The sequence below is a fragment of the Manis javanica genome, chromosome 6 (genome assembly GCF_040802235.1).
Source record: "Manis javanica isolate MJ-LG chromosome 6, MJ_LKY, whole genome shotgun sequence".
In the NCBI taxonomy this organism is placed as follows: domain Eukaryota; kingdom Metazoa; phylum Chordata; class Mammalia; order Pholidota; family Manidae; genus Manis; species Manis javanica.
The window spans coordinates 99,267,494-99,292,838 of record NC_133161.1 but is presented as its reverse complement, the minus strand read 5'-3'; the positions used below and the strand labels follow the sequence as shown (position 1 = coordinate 99,292,838).

Sequence of the window (25,345 nt, the reverse complement as noted above, 5' to 3'; positions counted from 1 at the left end):
TCTCCTCCTATGGATCTCTCTCAGAGCAAGAAAGTGTGTCCCCAAAGCACCTGATTCTCCAGCAAACTCCCCTGAGATTTCAATTCCCCATATGGCACTACATTCCAAAACCCAAAGCAGATGGAATGATACTGAATGTTTTTCAGTGGAAATCATCATATGGTTTTTCTCCTTAGATGCATCCATATGGTGCATTTGATTATTGGATTTCCTAATACTGAATTAACTTTGGATTCCTGAAATAAAAATCCCACTTGATCACAATATATTATTGTCATTAACATGATGTAGGATTCTGTTGCTATTATTTTATTTAGTATTTTTGCACCAGTATCGATAAATTATACTGGTTAATGAATTTTCTTTTCTATACTATATTTCTCAGGTTTATATGTCAATATTTGATATTCTCTGGAATATTTATCAACATTGGGACTATCCGGCCTATGACATCAGGTGGGATTCTGCTGTGAAATCAGCTTGGCCTGGTGTAATTCCTTAAAAACTTTATTTCTTCTACTAAGATCACTTTATGTAAGCCTTGTAAATTTAATGTTCTCAGCTCTGATAGACTGCATTATCCTGAGGAATATTCCATTTCCTCTGAGTTTCCAAATGAATTTTTATGGAAACCTACAAAGTAGAATCTCATGATTTCAAGAAATTCTTCTCCTTTAACAGTTATTTCTGTATTTGTCATTGTTTACCTATTTTTACTTATTAATTAGCTGGTTATTGACCTATTTTATTTTTTAATGAGTTCTACTGCTTCTGGATTGTCCACCTCATTAATTTCTACTTTTATTGTTTCTTTACTTATTCTTTTAATTTACTTTAGTGTTCTTTATCAAAATCCTTGATTTGATAATTTACCTAATTTTGTCATTCTTTTGTTCATATCGATACAAATTTTCAAGGCTACGCAACTTCCTTTGATCACTACTTTATATGTATGCCATACTTTTATTTCTAGTGAATATTACATTTTTTTTACTGTTGTGAAATTTACATAACATAAAATTAACCATTTTAAAGTGTACATATACAATTATAGAATCATTATGTTGTATACCTGAAACTAATAAATCATATGTCAATTATACCTCAATAAACATAATAAATTAAACTTAAAAATTAAATATACAGTTCAGTGGCATTTAAAATATTCACAATGTGATGAAACCATTATCTCCAATTAGTCCCAAAACATTTTCATCACCTCCAAAAGAGATACCATAACCATTTAACAGTCACTCCCCATTACCTCCTCCAAAGGGCCCCAGGCAAATACTAATTTACATTTTATCCCTATGTATGTACCTATTCTGGATATTTCATATAAATGGAAATCATAAAATACATGGCCATGAATGACTGGTTTCTTTCATTTAGCATTATGTTTTCAAGGTTCTTCTACTTGTTAGCATGAATCACTATTTCATTCTTTTTTATGACTGAATAACATACCACTATATGGATATACCCCCTTTTATTCATCCGTTCATCAGTTGGTAAAGATTTGAGTAGTTTCAATTGTGTAGTATTCAACTGTGAACAGTGCTGCTATAAACATTAGTGTACAGCATTAGAACACCTGTTTTCAATTCTTTGGGGTATAGAACTAACAGTGGGATTGCTGGGTCATATAGTAATTCTATGTTTAACTTCTTGAGTATCTGCCAAAATGTTTTCTACAACAGCTCTTCTACTTTGCAGTCCCATCAGTGGAGTATGAGGAATCCAGCTTCTCCACAAGATCACCAGCACTTGTTATTTTTCTTTTTTCTTTTTAAAAGCTTTTTACAGCCTTCCTAGTGTGTGTGAAGTGGTATCTCATTGTGGTTTTGATTTGCATTCTTCTAATGATGAATGCTCTTGAGCACCTTTTCATGTTGTTTGCCATTCATGTATCTTCTTTGGACCAATGTCCATCCAAGCCCTTTGCCCATTTCTAATTGGTTTATTTGTTGAGTTGTAAGAATTCTTTATATATGCTGGATACAAGACCCTTATCTGATATATAATTTGCAATATTTCCCCTTCTGTGTGTTGTCATTTTACTTTCTTTATAAATGTGTTTGATGTACAAAAATGTTTCATTTTGGTGAAGTCCAATTTATTTTTTTTCTTCTGTTGCTTATGCTTTAGGGGATAAAATCTAACAATTCATTGCAAAATCCAAGGTCATGAAGGTTTACATCCATGTTTCTAAGATTTTTATAGTTTTACTTCTTATGTATAGGTCATTGATCCATTTTGAGTTATTTTTTTTTATATGGAGTGAGGTAGGGGTGTCTAACTTAATTCTTCTGTGTGTAGCAGCCAGTGTCCCAGTACAGTGTACTGAAGACTGTTCTTTGTCCATGAGTGGTGTTGGCACCTTTGTCGAAAATCAGTTGACCATAGGTGTAGTGTATGTGTTTAATTCTGTACCCTCAACTCTATGCCAGTGGCCTATAGGTCTATTTTGATTCCTATAGCTTTATAGTATGCTTTGTAAGTGGGCAATGTGAGTCTTACAACTTTGTTTTTCTTTTATCAACATTGTTTTGGCTATCCAGGGTCCCCTGCAATTCCATATAAAATTTAGAATTAGCTTTTCCACATCTTTGAAAAAGACCATTGAGATTTTGATATCAATTGCTTTGAACGTATAGATTGGGGATGTATTGCCTCCTTAACAATACTAAGTCTTCTGGTCCATGAATACAGATGCCTGTTGATTTATTTACGTCTTTTTAAATTTCTCTCAGCAATGTTTTAGAGTTTTAGTGTGCAAGTCTTCCTCCTCCCTGACTAAATTTATTCCTATGTATGTTATTATTTTTCATGCTTTGTAAATGGAGTTGTTTCTTAATTTCCTTTTCAGATGGTTCATTGTTAGGGTATAGAAATGCAACTAATTTTTGTGGGTAGATATTGCATCCTGCAACTTTGCTGAATTCATTTATTACCTATGATCATTTTTAATGCATGTATTTTTTTTCTGGATTTTCTATTTGTAAGATCATCTACTCTGGCTAGAACTCCCAGTACAATGTTGAATACATGTGGCAGGAATGAGCAATCTTACCTTGTTCCTGGTCTTAGGGGAAAATCTTCCAGTCTTCCACCATTGTCTATCATATTGGACGTTGGTTTTTCATTAATGCCTTTATCAGGTTGAAGAAGTCTCTTTAATCCCTAGTCTGTTGAATGCTTTTATCATGCAAGAGTATTGGATTTATTCAAATGATTATGTGTTTTTTTACCTTCATTCTATTAATGTAGCTTATTATGTTAATTGATTCTTATGTATTGAATGAAGCTCATATTCCACTTGGCCATTGCATATGATGTTTTTAATACAATGATGGTAAATTTGGTTTGATAGTGGACTTTTTTTTTTTGAGGATGTTCACATCTATATTTATAAGGGATTTGGTCAGTAGTTTTTTTATAATGTCTTTATCTGGCTTTAGGATCAGGATAGTGCTGGTCTCAGAATGAGTTAGAAAGTGTTCTCTCTTCTATTATTGAAAGAGCTTGGGAATGATTTGTGTTAATTCTTTCTTAAATGACTGTTAGACTTTTTCAGAAAAAAAAACTCTTGGAAAACTAAATAAAAAAGATTTTATCAGTGAAGACATCTAGTTTTGAGCTTTTCTTTATTGTGAGGGTTCTTTTTTATTACTGATTCAATCTTCTTATTTATTATAGATCTGTTCAATTTTTCTTATTTCTTCTTGAGTCAGTTTGTAATATGTATATTTCTAGGAATTTGTCCATTTCATCTTGATTAACATACTGTGGGAGAACAATTGGTCAAAGCATTCTCTTATTATCCTTTTTATTTCTGTTATGTTGGTAGTCATGTCTTAGTTTCATTTCTTATTTTAATAAGATGAGTCTTCTCTCTCTTTTTCTTAGCCAGTCTAATTAAAGGTCTGTCAGCTTCATTGATCCTTTCCAATAACTACCTTTGGTTTTGTTGATTCTATTGTTTTCTTATTCTCTATTTTGTTTATATCTGCCCTAATCTTTTTCCCCTCTGCTAGCTTTGGGTTTAGTTTGCTATTCTAGTTCCTCAAGGTGTAAAGTTAGGTTATTGATTCAAGACCTTTATTCTTTCTTAACATAGGCATTATATTACTATCTCTCTGAGCATTGCTTTTACCGCATCCTGTAAATTTTGTGTACTGTGGTTTCATTTCATTTGTTTCAAAGGATTTTCTAACTTCCTTGTGTTATCTTCTTTACCCCTTGGCTATTTACCAGTGTGTTGACTATATTTTCATAGTTGTAAAATTCATAGTTTTCCTTCTGTTATTGATATCCTTCTCTTAATAGTTCCCATATGGTTAGAAAAGATACTTTGAATGATTTCAATCTTTTTAAATTTATTTGATTTATGGTATAATATGTGGTCTGTCCTGGAGAATCTCCCATGTGTACTTTAGAAGATGTACTTTTCCTGTTCCTTTTCATGTTATTGATGCTTTTTTGTCCTTTACACTAAGCCTGTTTTATTTTAACTCTAATGAATGTGGTACAATCACTCATATGTCATCATTTGGTAATTAAGGCAGCATGCCCAACATTATTATTTTTGTACTGTAAATTTCTTTGTTTCTCCTTCATATGAAAGGGTCCTGTGAGACCACAGAAAATACATATTTATATCTCTGCCCCCAGCTCTAAGTACAGAGCTCCTGAAACACTTGTGATTTCCTGAGTGATAAGACCACAAGAAGCATCTTTTGTTCTAATATTGGTCTTTGATTCTGGTTCCTAACATCGAGCTCCTAAATCCCTTGGAATTTCCTGAGCAGTAGGCGTGTCCTGTTCTAATGAGAGTCTCTTGGTGGACTACTGATTGAGGGCTGCTCATGGAAAGAACCAGCCATAACTAAAAGCTTGGCATTTTCAGACCCACTCCTCATGCTTTAGGGAGAAGAAGGAGGCTGGAGATGGGCTTAAATGTCAATCAGGCCTACGTGATGAAGCCATCATAAAAATCTCAAAAGTATTCAGTTCAGAGAGATTCCAGAGTTATTTCCCAGAACTCACCCTACCCATCTCTTCCATTTGGCTCTTCATCTGTGTCCTTCATCACATCTTTTCATAATAAACCAATGAACATACGTGTTTCTCTGAGTTCTGTGAGCCTTCCTAGCAAACTATTGAGCCTAAGGGGAGAGTCATGGGAACCCCACTTTATAGCCAGTCAGTTGGAAGCACAGGTGACAACCTGGGACTCATGGTTGGCATCAGAAGGTGTCGGGGGAGGCAGTCTTGTGGGACTGAGCTCTTAACCTGTAGGATCTGATGCTTTCTTCTGATAAATAGTGTCAGAATAGAGTTAAGTTGTAGGTCACTCACATGGTGTCTCAGAGACATGCTTGTTGGGGGATAAATCCCCACACAGAAGTGTCAGAAGTGAAGTGTTCTGAGAGGTAAAGAAGTGAATTCTAAAAGAGACACAGGAGGAGAAGTGATTTTTTTCCTACACATGTATTATTGTGATTTTCCCCAGTTTTAAATTGACTTTATCTTTTAAAGCAGTTTTAGGTTCACAGAAAAACTGAGTAGAAATTACAAAGTTCCTATATGCCCCCTGTCCCCAGACATTCATAGAACCCCCATTATACCCTCCACTAGAGAGGAGCATTTGCGAAGTGAACCTACACTGACACATTATAATCACCCATAGTGCATAGCTTACATTAGGGGTCACTCGTGGTGTTGTGCATTCTAGGTGTTAATGATTCATATCCAACATAGTATCATACACTGTTTGTAATAACATCCACTGCCCTAAAAATTCTCTGTGCTCCTGTTTATTCCTCCCTTTCTCTCTAAACTCTGGCAACCCCTGATCATTTTATTGTCTTCATAGTTTTGCCTTTTGCAGAATGTCATAGAGTTGGAATCACACATTTTTCGATTAGCTTCATTCACTTAGTGATATGCATATAAGTTTCCTCCATGTCTTTCATGGCTTGATAGCTCATCTCTTTTTAGTGCTGATACTATTCCACTGTCTGGATGGACCACAGTTTATTGATTCTTTCACTTACTGAAGGACACTTTACTAGCTTGCAAGTTTTGGCAGTTGTGAATGAAGCTGCTATGAACACCCATGTGCAGATTTCTGGGCAGACATAAGTTTTTCATTCTTTTGGATCAATTCCAAGGAGTGTGGTTGCTGGATCATACAGTAAGAGTGTGCTTGGGTTTTTAAGAAACAGCCAAACTGTCTTCCACAGAGGCTGCACCATTTTGCATCCCCACCAGCAGTGAGCAGAATTCAACTCTGCTGCTCCATAATCTCAGTATTTGGTGTGATTGCTGTTTAGGATTTTGGCCATTCTAATAGGTGTGTAGGGTATCCCACTGTCATTTTAATTTGCATGTTCCTGATCACATGCAATGTGGAACATGTTTCATCTGCTTATTTGGCATCTGTATATCTTCTTTAATGATGTGTCTGTTAAGATCTTTGGACATATTTTTTAAAGTAGGCTTTTCATTTTTTTGTTGTTGAGTTTTAATAGTTCTTCTACATTTTGGATAACAATCTTTTATTGGATATTTCTTTTGCAAATATTTTCTCCAAGTCTGTGACTTTTCTTCTCATTCTCTTGACATTGAATTTCACAGAGCAGAAGTCCTAAATTTTAATGATGTTCAGTTTATCAATCCTTCCATGGATTGTGCTTTTGCATTATACATGAAAAGTCACCATACCCAACTTACATCACCTAGATTTTCTTCTATGTTATCTTTTAGGTGTATAGTTTTGCATTTTATATTTAAGTCTGATCCATTTGAGTAAATCTTTATAAAAGCTGTAAGGTCTGTGTCTACATTAATTTTTTTGTTAGGTGGATGTCCACTCATTCCCATATATTGAAAAGACTATATTTTCTCCATTGCATTGCTTTTGTTCCTTTGTCAAAGATCACTTCACTATATTTATGGCTATTTCTGGACTTTCTATCCTTTTCCATTAATCAGTTTGGCTTTTCTTTCACCAATACTACATGTCTTGGTTACTGTTGCTTTATTGTAAGTCTTGAAGTCAAGTTGTGTCAGTCCTACAACTTTGTTCTTCTCTCTCAATATTGTGCTGGCTATTCTGGCTCTTTGGCATCTCCTTACAAACCTTAGAATTGGTTTTTCAAAACACACAAAATAACTTGCCGAGATTTTAGTATTGTATTTGAATCTACAGATCAAGCTGAGACCTGATATCTTGACAATATTGAGTTTTCCTATCCATGAACATGGATTATCTATTTATTCAGTTTTTTCTTTCATCAGAATTTAGACATCATCCAGGTCATGAGATTTATACCTAAGTATTTCATTTTTGAGGGTGCTAATGTAAATGGTATTGGATTGTTAATTTCAAATTCCATTTGTTTATTGCTAGTATACAGGAAAGCAATGGACTTTTGCATATTAATCTTGTATACTGCAACCTTGCTCTAATCACTTATTAGTTCCAGGGGCTTTTATGTCAATTTTTTCAGATTTTATAAATAGACAGTCATATTGTCTATGAAGACAGTTTTATTTCTTCCTTCTCAATCTGTGTACCTGCTATTTCCTTTTATTTTTTTCTTGCATTAGGTAGGACTTCAAGCACAATAAGAGAAGGTTGAATAGAGAGGGAAGAGGAACATCCTTGCCTTGTTCCTGATCTTAGCAGGAGAGCTTCCAGTTTCTCACCATCAAGTATGATGTTAGCTGTAGGGATTTGTAGATGTTCTTTATCAACTTGAGTAAATTCTCCTCTAGTCCTAGTTTGCTGAGGGTTTTAATCATGAATAGGTGTTGAATTTTGTCAAATGCTTTTTCTACATCTATGGACATAATCTTGTGATTTTTTTTTCTTTTTGGTCTGTTGGTGTGATTAATTATATTAATTATAATTATATTAGTTGATTTGTAAATGTTGAAACAACCTTGCATACCTGGTCATTGTATATAACTCTTCTTAAACTGTTTTGGATTTGCTTGTATTTTATTGAGAATTTTTGCATCTATGTTCATAAAAGATACTATTCTGTAATCTTCTTATATCGTTGGTTTTGGTTTCCAGATGATACTCTAATGAGTAAGTTAGGAATTATTCCCTCTCTTCCATCTTTTGGAAGATACTGTAGAGACCTGGTATAATTTCTTCCCTTAAATATTTGGTAGAATTGACCAGTGAACCCATCTGGAATTTCCACTGCCTTTCAATGTACACTTCAGCTAATTTTTGAAAATGTTCCATGGGACCCAGTTAAGCCCATTGTAGGCATGTGGAATACCTCATTCTCTTCCATCATAAGCTGCTCTAATTCTTGACATTTATTTCCACTTCTACCTTAGTTTTGTTGTATTTGTCTTGCCAGTGGGTTTCAGCCTCCAACATGTTCACTATGGATTCAATGAGACTGAAAAAATGACAGTGGAACATTCTTGGGGTGAAAGGGTTTGTACCCAACTTTATTGCCATGGTGGCAGCTCAATCACTAGAATCCCATCCACTCAGAGCAAGTCTGTATGCAGCAAGCTGGTCTTTGCCTCTGGGTCTCTCTGTCCTCAGTGCTGCCACCATTCCAATCTCTTCTCTCCTGCAGCCCTGCAGTCATGCAGCAGCACAAAGCACTGGCAGAAATCTTTATATATATATATATACATATAATCAATAACAACATATTGCCCACACATGTAGTGAGCAAGTGGACCAGGGCCAGGGGAGAATCCTGGCCATAGGAACCTTCACTTTCTCCAAAGTAATATTTTGCCTTCTCCCCCTTAAAGCTATTCTCTCATCTTTCCCCCATTCACCTAACTTCTTTGTTTTACTTTCTCAGAGACTGGTCTCTAGGCCCACTTCACGCAGATCACAGGGATCTGTACTGAAGGGAACTTCAGTCAGCTGCGGTTAGAATCACAGCTTTCTCCAGGCGTGCTGGCTTTCAACATACATCTGGGCCTCCCTTCATGGGCAAATTAACCACCAAATTGAACAGTGGTTTTCTGAAAGCTAAGAGTGCTTGAGAACTGTGCATCCATGAGGCACTGTGTTAGGAAGCTTGTTGAACCTTACTTTAATGCTCACAACAGCCCTTGGACAGTTCTTTCCATTTGATGTAAGAGGAAAGTGCTTAGAGCCTGGCTCCATGAGCTAAGTTAGCTGTGGTGAGCTAAGGTTGCCAGTTGCCTGAACCTGGGAGGGTGTGCGTGTGCTCACATAGTGTATAAGTCATATTTAATTAAACATGTTTTTTGCTAGATCTGACTGGCAATTTATACTTAGTATGATCTCCTGATATTTTTATCTATTGTAAACAAGTAATTTGCTTTTGGACAATTGGGTGGAATTTACAAGTTGTCTGTTTTCCTGGCATTTGCTGTATTTTGCTGAGCAGAATGTTACCAGCAAAGTTTTCAGTAACAGGCCCTGACTGCTCTGGACGGATCCAAGAGTTGATCACAGGTCTTCCTGCTAAACCACTGATCTAATAACCTACATAAAGAATTAAAGAGTTGCAAGCTACCAACATCTGTTCGTGAAGGTGTTTTCATTAGGGTGGGGCTGTTTGAGGATGAGGTAGGGATTGAAGTAAAGGAAAAGGAAAGAGAGAACGGAGGTGAAAATGGGCTTCCCACTGCAATGCTACACTCATTACTCAACTCACAGCCATTCACGCTTTTTCACACTGCACACATTCTCCCACAGTAGCATCAGTTTTATCAAACAGGAGAGCTCCAAGTGCTCGATTAAGTATCTCATTTATAGAACTACTTGAAAACTTTTAAATCTTAGGTGAGCAGGTGAGTGAGTTTATTCTGGGAAAGACACTAAAATATGTGATCTTATTTGGCTTTCTGAAAATCCTCCAGCAGAAAATTATTTAGTAACTGAGTTTAATGTACAAAATATAAAACCACATTTGGTGCTAATTATATACATGTAAATAGTAACAAAGTTTATATAACAACTGAATTCAGTCTGATTATTGTAAAAAATTATGAGGACTACTAAATTAAATATTCTAAAAAATTCAGACTACAAAATATTAAAATTAAGCATATCTTTACTGAGAGGATAGAAAATCATAAATGTTTAATATTATGGATTATGGTTTATGCACAAAATAGTAGCAAAATTGTAAAACCAGCAATGATACAATATCTTCATGTTACATGTTTAAAACTTCAATGCGCAATAATCTTTTTCTTAATATAAACTATATCACCGTATTTGGAATTAAATTTATTTTTGTCACAGTAAAGTTACCTCTACAAAGATTACAGAATCAAATAATAGTAAAACTGTGTGTTTCTTCTGTTTCAGAGTCTAAACAATCAGGTTCTATAACAATCTCACACAGTAGGAGGTATTGTCAGGTGACAGTAGTAACAATAGGGAGGAAGCGGTTGGTTCCAGGCCACTGGGACACCCCAGGCCAGCAAGGCACAGCATCCCAAAGGCCATACACTGTACAGCCCAGAGAAATACAAGCAGAGCCCAACATCATGCAACAGTGATAACATAGCTGCTCTCAGATAAGTTAGTTCCTAATATTCTATATTTACAAATTTAACAGGAGCCTTGTAAGTACAGCTGTAGCATAGCCAGATCAGATTCAGCCATCAGAAAGTGATCCTCGGTGCCAGGCTTTATTTGGGCTCCACTGGAGTTGGTGCAGGCAGAGATGCCGCTGGACCTGCGAAGGGCAGCAGAGAAATGTGTTGATGGGTGGAGACAGGCTATGGTAATACTTCTTATGAATTAAAAAATTTAACCTATTAATTTTAAATAAAGGAAACCATATGTTTATGTACCTATTTGTAAGGATTATTCCAGTCTACAAAAAAATGTAGCCTCCAACCTGCCCACAGGTACAAATCACACACAGGAAACATGCATCTCTAGCTCCTGGCTGCTGGATGACAACTGAGCGTTCTGTTGAAGACGTCTAAATGCTCAAGTTGCACCTGCCCATGTTAACAAGGCTGACATACATGAGCGGAGCTGACCGGGTAGGGAAAGCACAGCCTCGGCAGCAGGTGGGCAGGGGGGATCCAACCCAAGGAGTCATGGACTTCCCAGCCACAAGAGGCCACTGCAAGGGACGCCATGTCCTATGAACCTTCCTTAGTGGTGGTTCTTTTCAAGTACAATGCTGGGCCAGTTACTTAAAGGTCAGTTTTCTGGCATGCCTGAAACATCCAGATGGGCTGCAAAAATTTCAGTAAGAAAACAGTAATAATCCTGTGTCTCGTGGAGGGAAAGAAACACAATTAGCGTTGACGAGGCCCAGAAGAAAGTCACAGTGCCAGGCTCTCAAGGGAAGGGCAGGCCTGCTCTCGGCTGCCTGTTGTTGCTCATCACATTAGAAGCCAAGATGGACAGGACAAGAAATAGGGAACAGAAAAGGAGAGCTCAGGGTGGCCTCAACACCAGAGTCAGGCCGGGGGTCAGAGATTCTGGGGAGGGCAGGAGCCGGGAACTCCCATGGCGACAGCTCAGCATGCAGAGAGCATGGGGACAAACCTACCCACCCAAGTGGTGATTCTGCCTGGTTTCAGGTGACTTACTGCTCCCTTGGTCTTTCTGTTCCTTTCACATGCAAGTTTTGCTACTTTAAACACATGGTTTATATAATATGTGCAATGACTTATTTCCTGATAGGAAGTTTATAAACTCTTATAATTGTTGTTAGGAAGAGAACCATAGACCCAACATGGGGTCACTTCTGCTTGGACACGTCCACTCCGAGGCTGAATACCCAAACTAACTGCAGTTTCCACCTCACCCAGAAACATCATCAGTCAGGGATTCTCTGATCAGATCCATAAGCTAATGTCACGGGTGCCCTCTGTCCCCAAAGGAGACAATGAGATCCACCTAAGGAGACCATGACCCTGCCCTCTCACATACAGAGAGCATGCAAATGTGCATGGCATGATCCTTGATGACACAAACTACATGTGTCTACGCTACACTTCAGGCTGTACTGATAAATGTAACCTCTTTCCTGCACAAGTTCCCTGCTGTAAAGGAAGTACTGGACATGGCTCTAAACAAAGGGGCTTTGGAGCAGTTCACTAAATCTCTTATTCGGGTGCCATAACCCTTAGTAAGACTCTGAAATCACTCTCCCACGTTGATTTCAGCTGACAATGTCAAATGATAGTTCCTTGATTAGATCATGTATTTTGTTGATGGTGAGGTAAATTCTATCTACTCAAGGCTACTCAGAAAAATAATGGTAAAAACTCGAGAGAGCGTGTGCAGGTAACCTCTCTGCTGCTGCTTTCATATTTTTAGGCGGCAGTCCTCCCCTGGCCTTTGATTTCCTTTTCCAGTATTTCAACCACATCTGTCACATGGTATAGAATAAAATGTGTGTCTCTAAATTAATTACATTTTATCTGTGCATGTGTAATATGCATAAAGGAATGAAACAATCTCATAATAATGTAAATGGCGGCCCCCAAAGTGTGTTTCTAGAACTCCAATTTTTCAAAAGCATGGCTGGCACTGGCTTGGGTAGTTAGAATACATGCAGTTTGTAGAGTGGTGTCACAGGCTGCAGAGAGGCATCAGCTTCAGATTTAAGAACTATTCCATTGGTTACTTTGTATGTAAAACACTGTTTGGATGCGGTCAGTTTCTCTATAAACACTCACTTGGAGAAGATCCTGTAATAAAGAACATCAGTTGTTCAATTTAATAAAACACATTAAGTACTAAAAGAACTAGTATTTTAACAATTGCTTAAAGCATTAACAAAAGGCTCTGTTACTTAAAACGGTAAGTCATAGAAACATCATCAAGCATTAAGCCTGTCCCTTGTCCACCATGACAGTAGAGGGCATGTCATTAACAGAACTGGATGGGGCACCTGGTGCCAGTACTGAGCAGGTGTGGGTGACAATGTCCCCCTTACTGGTCAAGGCGTCACCACCAGAGTAAAGGCGAGACATAGAGAAGAGGCAGAGGCCATGCCCACAGACCACCACAGAAAACACTTCAGACCCTTGAAGAGACACAACGCGCCTCTTTCCCCCTTAACCAAAGAAGTGAAGCCTCAAAAGTAAAAATAAGGTGCCCACAGACAAATGCCAACAATTACTGGAGCTACAGCAGTGGCACAAAATACTCCATAGGCTTGAAGTGGCCATGGCCAAAAATTCAACTGATTCTACCTGTGGCTGTGACAGATTAAGATCAAAATTAATATAGAATTTTGAACAACTCATTCCTGGGAAACTTCTCAACTGTTCCAAGTTTAATAACACAGCGTGAGAAATGCCGGTAATGGAATAATTTCAAGTTTGAACTGTGGGTTTTTTTCAAAGAACTGGTGACGGTTCATGAAGCTGCCTCTCAGCGGACCAACTGCTTATGCAGAAATTCAAGCTTTGCTCAGAATCTTTTGGATCTGGGAGTCTAAAATGGATATTATTTGGAATATTATTTGTTTGGAATCCAGATGAAGTATCAAGACAGAAAGCCTCAGAAATCATGAATAATGAGGGGAATGTAAAACATACATTAGTCTTATGTATGTCTGTAGCCTCAGTAGTTGCGTAGGTTTTTTTATGTGGTTTTTTGGTTACTCATGATGAGTATATAATGAGACAGGAGTAAGTCCTTTGCTGCCATCTCAATGCACAAAACGCCCAGGGACCCTGGACTGCTGGGTGCACTTCACCTTGTGCTTCAGGGGAACCTTCAGGCCCCTCCGGCTCTGCATCCTGGGGCCCTGCAGAGTCCTGCGAGGACTCAGATGACACGGACGCTCTGGATGTCTGCTGGGTCCTCTTGTCTGAATCAGCTCGCTGCTGTAACCACTCATCCTTATAACCATTGCTAATAAGTTTGGAAAAGTTTGTGGGTGAACTGGTTTTTTGACCAGGCCTCAAAAAGAGAAAAATTAATTTTAAACTTGAGTACAAAGGTTAATGATAATCCAGGAGATGTCTCAGTGAACATACTGATAATAAATTAGATGCCTTATTGTCTCTTAAAACGTAATAGAGATATTTCTCTCTCCCTCTTCGTGTTCTCTGGCCCTGTCACCCTCTGTCTCACTTGCCCTGTCTCTTTCTCCCTCCCTCCCTCCCTCCCTCCTCCCCTCTCAGTCTCAGTCTCAGTCTCTCCCTTCTCCATTCTAAGCATCCAAGCATCCCTTGCACATGGTAAGAGATTGCTCAGCTCAGTGTCTAAACCCTTTCTTCAGGACAGACAATTAGAAAGAGAATAATTGCAGCATTTCTAAGGACACCTTCTCCAGAAAACATCACATCCCTGGATAGTAAGAGACTACTCGGCCTCTACCACTTTTTTAACAAATTATTACTATCTTAATTAGTTCTTCCTTGGCCACATTAAAGATTACCTGCTGCCCCTTTACACAGCTTTGCCTTCTACCCATGATTCACCTCTGCTGCTGTGTGTTTACAGACCTATCATAATTCCCATCAGAGAGTGGCAGGCAGATGGACATGGTGACATGGTGGAATCAGCACTAGCGAGGAGGTCAGACAGGTAACCTGTGGCCTGTGCTCCCCGAGCCTCGGCTTGCTTACTTGCAAGTCATGCTGTGGTTATTAGGTTATTCCAGGGCACTCTAATGCCCCCTCTAATATACGTATACATGTAATTTTTTCTCCCAGTCTGAGCATGATTCTCTCGAGGCACTGGTCACATATAATGTAACTGATTGAGTGTTTTTCTCCCCACTGGACAAGACGCTGTTTGAAGAATTAGTCAGACCATTAGTGACATCAGCACTAACTGGGATTCTGGGAGAGTAGGAGAAAGGGAAGACCTCCGGGGTTTCACTCTCTAGTGCCCGATAGGTTTCCAGCGGGATGCAGAGCAGGAACACTCACAGGCAAGGACACAAGGGTCCGGCCGTGATGGCGGAAGACCTCAGGACTGGGCAGCACACCTGGGTAAGCACCAGAGGCCCCAGTTTAAAAGGTGAGCTTTTGTGGGGGTGGGATTGCCAAGGAGGGTCTCTGACAGGACACTGGCTCATGGACAACAGGGCAGCTCATTGGAGAGCTCGGCATCCACACAGCAGAGACGCATCACCACTAGAGAAAGGGCTGGACGTGCCCCGCAGGGACAGGGTGGACACCAGCAAAGAAGGAGAAATGGAGAGGAGCCCAGGAGACAAGGCGGGGCCAGGGCTCTGTGGGATGGGTGGTGGGAAGGCCAGGCATCAAAGCCACATTGCCGAAATTGCCAAAACCCGTGGCTGGGACGCCGCTGTCTTAGGCCAACATCAGCATCACATGCTGTTGCCGTCACCATCACTGATGTCATTTGGATGAAAGACCAAAAAAGGCAAATCCAGACCCACTGTAGACAGTGCCGGGGTGCCCTGCACTTACATGGGAGGAAAGGAGAGTCTGCCTCCTGCAGAGTCCTTGGGGCCAAGCAGGGTCCCTGCTTTGCTCGGACACTTGGAGTTGATGGCTGGGAGCCGTACCTGTGTGAAGAAACACACAAAACCCTGATTTGGTGAAAAGCTCAGATGCCACAAGAGAAGAAAACTCACAGACGGGGCAAAAGTGCAAGCCATGCAAGAGTGGGCTTGTGGTCCCTGTACTGGAAAAGTGCAAATCAGCAACAGCCCCGGTCAACACAAAGTGTGTGTACAAAAGACACTCAGAAATCCAAAAGCAGTTGCATCTCCTCAGGCAGAAAAACAGTGAACACCTCACAGGTGAAAAATCAAGGGAGGACAGGCCTTAAAGGGACCCTGAGGGGACAGGGGTTCCCATGCCCGAAGGGTGGGCTCCAAGGCAGAGGTGCACCCAGGCGTGGAGGGGCTGTCTCCCAGGGGCCTCGGATTCTGTCGCCCTGAGCCACCAAGTGGGAGCCAGGTTAGAGCAAATGGGCAAGGCCACCAGTGGGAGACCTGCCCTCGTCCCATCCCTAAGTTGGGCTCACGGGCGCCCAGCCCCTGGTGAAGGCAGCCCCCCGCAAGTCCTGAGGGTGAGGTCAGTGATGGACACCTGGTCCTGGCTAAGCAGTCCCTCAGAACAGAGAAATAAGCTGCCGGGGTTGCTCCTCAAACCGGACGGGACACTGAGGGCCCAGACCTTGGAGTCAGGCACAGATAGGCGCCAGGCCAGAAACCACCCACCCCCGTCAGCAGAGGGGTGCTAGTCTTGTGCTCTTATCAAAGTACCACTGTTATTTCTCATATGAATGTCAGCAGTTCACCACAGATCTGCACAGCCTGGAATGAAGGCTGACTGAGGCCTCAGTGCAGGAGCCCCTTACACCCAGGAGGTGGTCCCAGCCTGATCAGAAGGCGTTCCCACCAAGAGAGCGCAACCAGAAGCCACCTACTAGATGTGGCCTATGAATTCCAGAGTCGCTCTTTGAAATACCAATCCTCAAACAGGCCTTAACCTCAAGCCAGTGGCTCCCTGAGGTCAGGTACACCCCTGGGGTTTGCACAGGAGAAAAGCATGGACCTGCCCCCTTTGACAGCAATAGAGAACACTTCAGGGAAATTGTAATTTAAATACTCAAACAAAATGGAATGTTCAGAAACCAGATAAGGCATAAACATGAAGTGTGCTCCGTAAGTGTGCGGGCTGAGAGTGGCATGCCACCTTGGCCCCAACGCTCTCTCTAGTACAAACTCACTTGGCAAAAGGCAGTCTTACCTTAGGGAGTCGATATTCATAAAAAGAAGAAAGGAAACATTATCGTAGCCTCTTGCCTTTCAGTAGGTCTACATTTAAAGTACAGAACCGAGGTGGTGTCCCGGTTCTGTGGGCACAGCGCACAGCAGCCGCAGGGCTGGGGGGCTGCCAGCACAGCCACCCTCTATCAGGGCTCCCGTCACCTTTTTTTCCTCCTTTTCCTGTTCCTCGGCCTCCCTCTGCCAGACGGTCTTCACATCAAAGTCGAAGGGCCCTCTTCTGGACTCGTAGCTCCCGTTGGCCTGACCAGGGTTAAACTCTTCATAAACCATGTACTCAGGCAGGGCGATGGCAGGGGCTCTGCGGAAGGGAAGCAAGGGTCCCCGCCTGCGGCCATGGCTGCTGCCCCCCTCCCCCGCTGTCCCCTCTCCCCCTCCCAGCTCCTACCCTCCCCTCCCCTCCCCCTCCCTGCTCCCCTTCCAGCCCACCCCTGATACCCCACCCCTGCTGTCCCCACTCCCCTCCCCTCTCCTGGGCCTCCCACAGTAAGGAGGAAAAGCCATAAATCACAGGTGTCCCTGTCAGTGAGAGAGACTACATTACATTATGAATTATTAAAGCTGGTAAAGTATGACTATTTTTATGATGTCATCTACTATTTTATTCTCTTAAAATAGCTAGACTCCCATCGACATTTACCATTTCGTGTGATCATTTGATAATAATAACCTACTTCTGTTCTATCAGGCAGTCCTTTTTAGTGTGGGTTGTGGCTTCCAGCCTGTTTTCCTCTCTCCCCCCAGATCACCCCGACTCCAGGACACCGGAGTGCACCCAGGCTGTCAGGAAGGCCCCCCTGAGTAGGCTGAGGGCTGGGCCTTTACCCCGCAATCCCCTGGGGGCCGGAACGCCCGAGGAATGGGGAGGGAAGAGAAGAGGGGGGCGGAGGGGGACAGAGGAGAGGGGGAGGGGAGGGGAGGCAGGAAGCCGCGCCTCCAGGACGGGAGCCTGGCAGTGCTGGGCTGCTCAGGGTCAGGACCAGGTAGAGGGCCACCAGGGAGAGGTGGGGGTAGGGTGCGGAATCAGCAGAAGAGGGAGGGGCGCCCACAGGTCCCCGAGACGAGACAGGAGGAGGCCTGGAAGGCCCACAAGAAGCAAGTGAAGAGGCCAGGGAGCAGAAGTCAAGCCGGGAGTGCAGGCTCAGGGCAACCGGGGTGCCCAGGAGGAAAAGCTGAACTGGGAGGAAGGGCTGCCAAGCGCCGCGGCCCTGTGCTCTCCAGCCGGGCCACTGCTTCTCTGGGGCAGGAAGGGAGCCCACTCTCTCCGAATGCTGATGCTGGTCAGAGGGGAGCTATGGTAGCCCGCAGTGTTCACTTTAAAGAACAGGGACAAGGAATCCTGAGAACAAAAGTGCCCTGTGGCCATAGGCTGAGAGCCCAGGAACAGTGGAGGACAGCGTGGAACCCCAGCTGTCTGCTCCTGCTTTCCAGCCAAACCAGAAGCTGCCTATGTTATTTCTCATCCAAGAGAGGTGGTTTGGAAGCCATAGTTTTTGGGCCAGAACATAGGAATTTCTCAGACATTGCAAACATTATGGGGGACAATGGCTCCTCATAACTCTCTAATAACCATAGAAATTTAGTATTTCCTCTATTTCTGACTTGGTATCTTTCTTCAATGAGAAGCTTTGGGACACGGTATTTATAAAAGGTAGGTGTGATCAGGCCTGCAGTACAGGCAAAACTTGAAGCAACAAATCCATAACCAGCCCTAAGAGGTACTAGTGTGGAGGGCAAAACATGAGAGATTTCCAGAATGCTGTGGCTCTAACCACTTAAGCTGTACCCACCCCAACACCCTCAAACAGCTGGCCGTTACACACAGTACCTGTAGTTGCAAGATCACAGACTGCTATCAGGGTGTAATTTGCATATTTAATGTGCAAATTGAGCTGATTTATTTTCCCTACAGAGACGCACAACAAGGTGGGCATCTCATAATACTCACTGTCTCTGGTTGGTAGTCTGCGGCTTGCTGTGGTGGATGTACCAGTCTGGCAAGGAGTAGGCAACCGGGGAGCCTTTCCTGGTCCCAGGGGCAAAGTGCATCAACAGATCTCAAAGCCAAAAAGACACTGTGAGTGGTCTCCTGGCAGGGCATACTGCATTACTAGCAGGCAGATTGATCTTTGCCATGACAGGGCTGCCCCTGACCCCCAGCATTCCTGGAATAAGCTGCCCCCTCCAGGCTCCTGGTGGAACATTGGGGCACAGGACCCTCCAAATCATGGGGTGGTAGAGGAGGTGTTCCTCAGAGCCCCTTGGAGCTACCCTCAGACAGACAGGGAACCAGGCTCCTTCCCGGAGAGCCTCCCCAGCTCCCACCCTCCCCCTGGCTCCAAGGGCTTTTCCTGGCTGGGGGCCTAGTTGGGAGGTGGGAAGGTCTGGTTTTGCCTGCTTGTAATAAGGACAACAAACTGATAATAACAGTGGCAGCCAACATTGCCTGATTTCTTACCATCAGTAAGAAATATTTACGTTTTTCATTTTCTAACTTTTGATTTTTAACTTCTTTTTTTCATGTGTAAGATTCACTTTATTTTTTTAATTTTTTAAAATTTTTAATTAAGGTATGATTGATATACACTCTTATGAAGGTTTCACATGAAAAAACAATGTGGTTACTACATTTTCCCACATTATCAAGTCCCCACCCATACCCCAATGCAGTCACTGTCCATCAGTGCAGCAAGTTTTAAACTTAACTTTTAATTTCAGATTTAGAGAAAAGTTGCAGGGATAGCATGCATTTGTCTATACGCTTCACCTCGATTCCTTAAATGCTACTGTAAGGCAGGAAAATAGATATGAGCAGGGTGGAAAGAGAAAAAGGCCAGAAAGTTCACTAAAAAGACCCAAAATTAATCAATTAAAGCTCAAAAAGCCAGGAGCAACTTGGCCTGGAATGTTTGAATATTCCCCAGATAAAGGAGGTTACCTCAGCATAGTCCATGCCTTTATTGTGTTAATCATGCAGGCCCAGCCATAAACAACATAGTAAAAGGCAGGAAAGATTCCATCTTAAAAACTGTATTTTAATACCCAGGAAGTTAAAAATGTAAGATTCTTAACTTACTCTTTAGCAAACAGACAATAACTCAGCCCACCTTGGGGTCTGGGCAGGCAGTCTGATATGCTCCCAGACCAAGGTGCTGGTATCCCAGGGAGAAATCAGAGCAGGAAGTTCCTTGTGTTAAGTTAATTCTAAGTATTCAAAGAGCATTTAACAAGTCTGCACCCCAGCCCTTAGTCACTCTCCTAAAGATACTTAAAAGGAGGAACCCCCAACCTTTCAGGGTGCTCCTCTCTCTGAGGTCACCCGCACTTTATAAGTGTGTAAGCTTTTAATCTTAAACTTTCTCTCTCCAGCCTTTCAGGGCACCTCTCCTTGCTGAGGTTGCCTACTGCACTTCTTTCTTTAACTAACTGTAAATAAAACTTTTACTCTGCTTCACTACTGTGTCTCTGCCCTTTTCAATTCTTTGTCGCAGCGGGGACAAGGACCGAGGAAATACACAGCGCTCCCCTAACACTACCATTTCATTTCATATTTGCTTAATCATGCTTTCCTCCCTCCCTCAGCTTTCTCTCCGTCCCATTGGCAGTGTCACTGTCACTGCTATCCTGAGGACAGTTCGGGAGCATGTTGTAGACATGATGCCCCTTTACCTTTATCTACTCCAGTGAATGTTCCCAAAGCACAGTTTTTACACAATCACAGCACAATGGCCAAAATCAGGAAATTAGTGCGGATGCAATCCTTTTTATCTAATACAAATATTATTCAGACTTGGCCAGCTGTCCCACTAATGCTCTTTTAGCCAGTGGCTGGGGAGTGGGGAGGTGAATCTAAGAACACCTACAGGTCCTCTTCTATGAGTCTCACACAGAGACAATCAAAATGGTTTATTCTGGGCTTTTTAACATTTAAGCCTGGAAGTTGCCATTCCACTTCTCACTACCCAATGACAGTCTCCTTAGGGTAAATAGGAGCCAGAAAGAAAAGGTTTGTGTATCTCAGTGTCACCCACTGCAAAGGCCATCTAGAAGACTTTTTACATGTGACAGGAGTAACCTGATGAGCAGGTTGTTAGCACAGCCAAGCCATACTGTTTCAATTAAGTCACAGATAAAAGAGTGATGATCATCAACAATGCCATTAAAACTATCTGTTCATTGTTTAAAACATATTAATACACAGGACAAGGAGCTGCGAGCATGAACAACAGGAAACAAAGCCAGTTGCACAAGCTAGTCAGGAAGTGGTGCCCCAAACAAGGTCATCACAGTGCTAAGGCAGGCTCCCTCCTGGGGTGGAGGCATCTGAGACTCCACCCCAGGAAAGTACACTGGGGCAGGTGAGTCACTGCAGGGCGTCACTCAGAGGCCAGTTTTGTGCATTCAGCGCCTATTGAGTCTTCCTCATAAAAGGAAGCAGATACTCAAGACTGTGTGCGTCCTGAGCTGGGTAACTAATCCAAAGGCCTTGGGCAAAACTGAGAGATTTCACAGTAGTATTTTTATAGGGCATGATGACCAAGTGGCCCCATCACCCCCAAAGCAGAGCCCCTGGAGCCCATGTGGAGTGCTCACCAGGCCGGCCACCTTGCTTGGCGAGCTTCACGTACTCCGAGTCTGTTTCTTTTATCCAGTACCTCCGCATCCCGGGCCCGTGCCCATTGGGTGGCTCTGTCCGCTGGCTGAGACCTGGGATCTGGGATGCTGGCGGAGCCTCCACAGCCTTCTCAGACCGCTTCACGGGAAGGTGGTAATACCAGTCTAGAGGGGAGAAGGCCATGGGTGGAGACGTTAGATTCAGAGTGCAGGTGGGCTTACCTGGGAGATGTCCGTGCCAGGGAGGGCAATTCATCCTACACAAGACATGGGCACAGGGGATGCCGCCACAGGACATTAGTTTAAGAATGTGAAAATTAATAAAGGGAAAGTCACTGACAGGGAAGCCTGCAGGCAGAGCTCTCTCAGTTACAGACGCCAAGGGAAGGAAGAGAGGGCCCTTGCAAGTAGACACTGTTTTAGCTACTTTACTCCCCAGAAGAAGGAAGATTCCACCCCACCCCACCCCCACCGGCCTGCACAACAGCCCAGCTAAAGAGGCTGTGACAAATCAGCCAATGAGAAGCCAGGGACTCCCGGTTTTCTCCAATGGGCTTTTTGCTTAAACAACCCCACCTTTTTTTCTATTAAACAACTCCTTAACCACCCCCTGCTTTTTCTCTATAAAAGCACCCTTCCTCTCCTTTGTTCTCCAGATTTGCCTAAGACTTTGCTATAGCTTGTTTGTCCCAATTGCAATTTTCTGCTATTTCCAATAAACCCATTTTTGTTGATAAAAAATGACAGTTTTATTTTTAAGGTTAATGGGAGAAACCACTGCAGGACATCAGCACAGGAGACACTGTCCTCTTTGAAACACCTTCAATGAGATGTGACCCTGCTTGTTCTTCCTAAGACGCACCAGCATGCCAGCTGCTGAGGAAGCGGGCCTTCTATGAGACTCTGCTCGTTTCTCTGCTACTAGCTGCCCTCCGCTCCAGAGCAGGCAGCGGAGCCTCTGCCATGGGTGTTTAACTTCCCAGAGAGATATCCAAATCCCCTTATGTTGTGTCACATGTTGCGTCTTTTAATTCTGCATGAAATTGGAACTAAACTGCATTTCTGGATATTTCGGGGAACATACATTCCTGAAAAATCCCAAGTCACTTAAAACATTACGGGCAAGTGTATGGAATATACAGACAGAATAAACTCCGCACATTACAAACACTGAGCTATAGATCCCATCTCAAAAGTAGCACCCTCATTAAACATGCTTACCAATCTGAGAGGTAGAGCAGGAAGAGGCAGGTGCAGGTACTATCCCGGAGGCCTCATCCAGGGAAAAACCTATCTGAAGTCCCATTCCTCCCTCATCCCATCACCCTGGACCAGCATCCAATCAGACTACCTCTCAGATGCTGCAGCCCTTCCACATTAGCCCCTTGCTCTCTTGATTTATGCTGGAGGCCAAAGTGGGGCATCCCAAGAGGTCAGAAATCAAAGATGATTAGGGCTCTAGAGGGTAGCTGGGGAGAAGAAGGGGGAGGCAAGGACCCGCTGGGGTAAATCTCTCAGCTGCAGACTCCTGAGGGGGTGAGTTCCGCTGGAACATCAAGTCGGGTCCCTAGAGCTCAAAGCCTGGTGAGCATAGAGAAACTGTGCAATTTTTGTGGGACAGGGTCCTGTGAAGAGGAGGTGCCGCAGTGTGGTGGAAAAATGAAGCGCAGCTGGCTGGCAGTGCTTCCTCCCCAGCTCCATCTGAGCCCCTTGGAGATGGGGCCATGGCCAATGAGGCAAATGGGGCCATGGCAGTGCCATGGGAGCTAATATCCTGGAGCTGAGGGCATCCAGGGAAGAGTCCTGCAGGTGGCTCTGTGACCACACAAGTGTCTCTGTCACGACAAGGTGTTGGCAGAAGCCAGGGACCTGCAGTTATCAGTGTCCACTATGACCCCACAGACTGAAGAGAACAGGGGCATTTGGACTACTGGTGTTTCAGGTGACTCTCTGCATCAGAAAGTGATTTACCACATGGTCAAACATAAGAAAAAAAAATCATAGGTGATTGAAAACTTTGGAAACAAAGTCCAGGAAGAATGTAAAATACAAAAGATGCCATTACTGTGGCAAAAGTGACTCATGTATCTAAGAGCTCTTTCCATAACGGGCTGTTGAAAACTCATGACATTTAGGATCTAACACAGTACCTGGCTCCCAGCAGGTGTGATGGGTAATTTTATGTGTCAATTTGGCTGGGCCACGGTGCCAGGGTATCGAACATTATTCTACATGCTTCTGTGTGAAGGTACTTTCTAGATGAGGTTTACATTTAAACCAGTAGACTTTGAGTAATGAAGATTGTCCTTCTTAATGTGGGCAGGCCTCATCCAGTCACTGAAAGACTTAAGAGAACTGACTGAGACCCCCGAGGAGGGAATCTTGCCTCCAGATGCCCTCAGTCTCAAGACTGCAGCATCAGCCCTTCCCTGGGTCTCCAGCCTGATGATCTCCTGCCTTGCAGATGTTGGATTTGCCTGACTCCACACCTGTGAGACACAACTCCTTAAAACAAACCTCTTAAAACAAATATCACATAAAAATGACATATTAACATGACAAATCTTTTAAGTATCTAAAGGACAGTAATTAGCTGAATCGACATTGTAGTTTTGAAAAGGAAGAAAGCATTAGGACAGGTTTAAAGAATTGCGCTGAAGTCCACAGATAAGCATTTAAGTATTAGGAGTAAGACAGTTTCATAGACTGATCATATTCAGCTCAAATATTTTCTCTTTTAGAGAGAAAGCACTGAATTACTGCTTTATTTTTCCTCTCTGTGTTTTGATGACTAATCCACAGAGAACAGTGTATCTGAAACTTCTCATTACTGAAAGCTTCAGGCAAGCACTGCACTCAAATGCGAGTGGCCATTTTTAACAGCCTGCAAAGGAACTGGGAGAGACAGGGCAAAAATCACTGAGGACCAGCTGCCACCACCTCACACACACCTCGCACTCACATTCACACACCTTGCACACTCACATTCACACCCAGCGTGCCGGGTTCGAGCCACCCAGCCGCAGAGCCCAGCCCTTTCCCGTGCGCTCACCGCAGGGTGCGTAGCGATTTGGGGCGCCGTGCAGCTCCTTGCTTGTCCTGCTCATGGTGGGACACGCTGGGCCGGGTGTTTACGAAAAAGCCAGGAGCCGCCGCCCGAGCCTGAGCTGCAGAGGCCACGTCTGCGCCCCAGGTTTGTCCGCTCCACCTGACAGGTTATGCAGGCGTCTGTCTCACCATTCAGGAAGGGCGTGAACGTCCACGCGGGTACACAGCAGGGGCACATGCATTCTGGTATGCAGCAGGGGAACGTCCATACCCGGGATACAGCAGGAGCACATGCACGCAGGTATGCAGCAGGGTCTACGAGGGTACATAGCAGGGACAGCAGGTCATCGCATGATCTCCAGACTCGGGGGGCCCGTTGCTTTCCGGCCCGGAGTGACAGGTGGCCCCCGCCCCAATCCCGCCTCCCGCCAGGCCCACCGCTAGCTGAGGGTCTCCGTGGGCGCAGCTCGCACCGCTTGAGGTGCGTGTGTACCCACCGCGGGACGAATCCCACGCTCCCAGCGCTGGCGGAACCACAACAACCCGCGTCGCCAGGGCAACGGCCTGGCGGCCAACCGGCGGGCGCGGCTACGCTCCGACAGCCATTCGGGAAAGCATACGGAACAAAGCGGACCTATCGGGACTAGGGGCGGAGCACAGGCAGTTGTCAAAAGTCCGGGCTTCGGCTGGGCGGGGCCAGCGCTCCCCGGGAGTCTGGCTCAGCTCGGAGAGGGGGCGTGGCCGTGTTGAGGGGCAGGGTGGGGAGTGACTGCGCCTGGAGGGGACCGGGCCTTATGGGGGAGGGGCGGGTCTCCATTCCTCTTTGTGCTCCCACAGGGAGTTCGCACAGAGCAGTCCAGGAAACCTGGATAGGGATCCGCTCTCGTTTATTTAATGCATTTTAAAAGGAGGGCGGATAAGTACCTGGGAAACAGCAGTCATTCCTGCCTGCCGAG

The 25,345-nt window shown here is 43.5% G+C and overlaps 1 protein-coding gene across 4 annotated transcripts; it reads right to left on the bottom strand.

The window, feature by feature from the left end:
- Positions 1-10,061: 10,061 nt before the first annotated feature.
- Positions 10,062-25,021, bottom strand: C6H7orf57 (chromosome 6 C7orf57 homolog). Of its 4 annotated transcripts, none has more exons than XM_037003159.2 (9): positions 24,887-25,021; positions 24,394-24,704; positions 21,321-21,506; positions 18,676-18,784; positions 16,872-17,028; positions 15,400-15,497; positions 13,710-13,915; positions 12,682-12,693; positions 10,062-10,712 (listed from the first exon to the last, which is right to left on the bottom strand). In XM_037003159.2, exons 2-9 carry the CDS (start codon positions 24,446-24,448, stop codon positions 10,666-10,668), a joined length of 870 nt encoding a protein of 289 aa, XP_036859054.2. In that variant the 5' UTR covers positions 24,449-24,704; positions 24,887-25,021; the 3' UTR covers positions 10,062-10,665. The 4 variants fall into 4 exon arrangements, with proteins under 4 accessions (XP_036859054.2, XP_036859055.2, XP_036859053.2 ...); XM_037003160.2 differs by having other exon boundaries at positions 13,710-13,867; positions 24,828-24,936; XM_037003158.2 differs by having other exon boundaries at positions 24,828-24,935.
- Between the last annotated feature and the right edge of the window lie 324 nt (positions 25,022-25,345).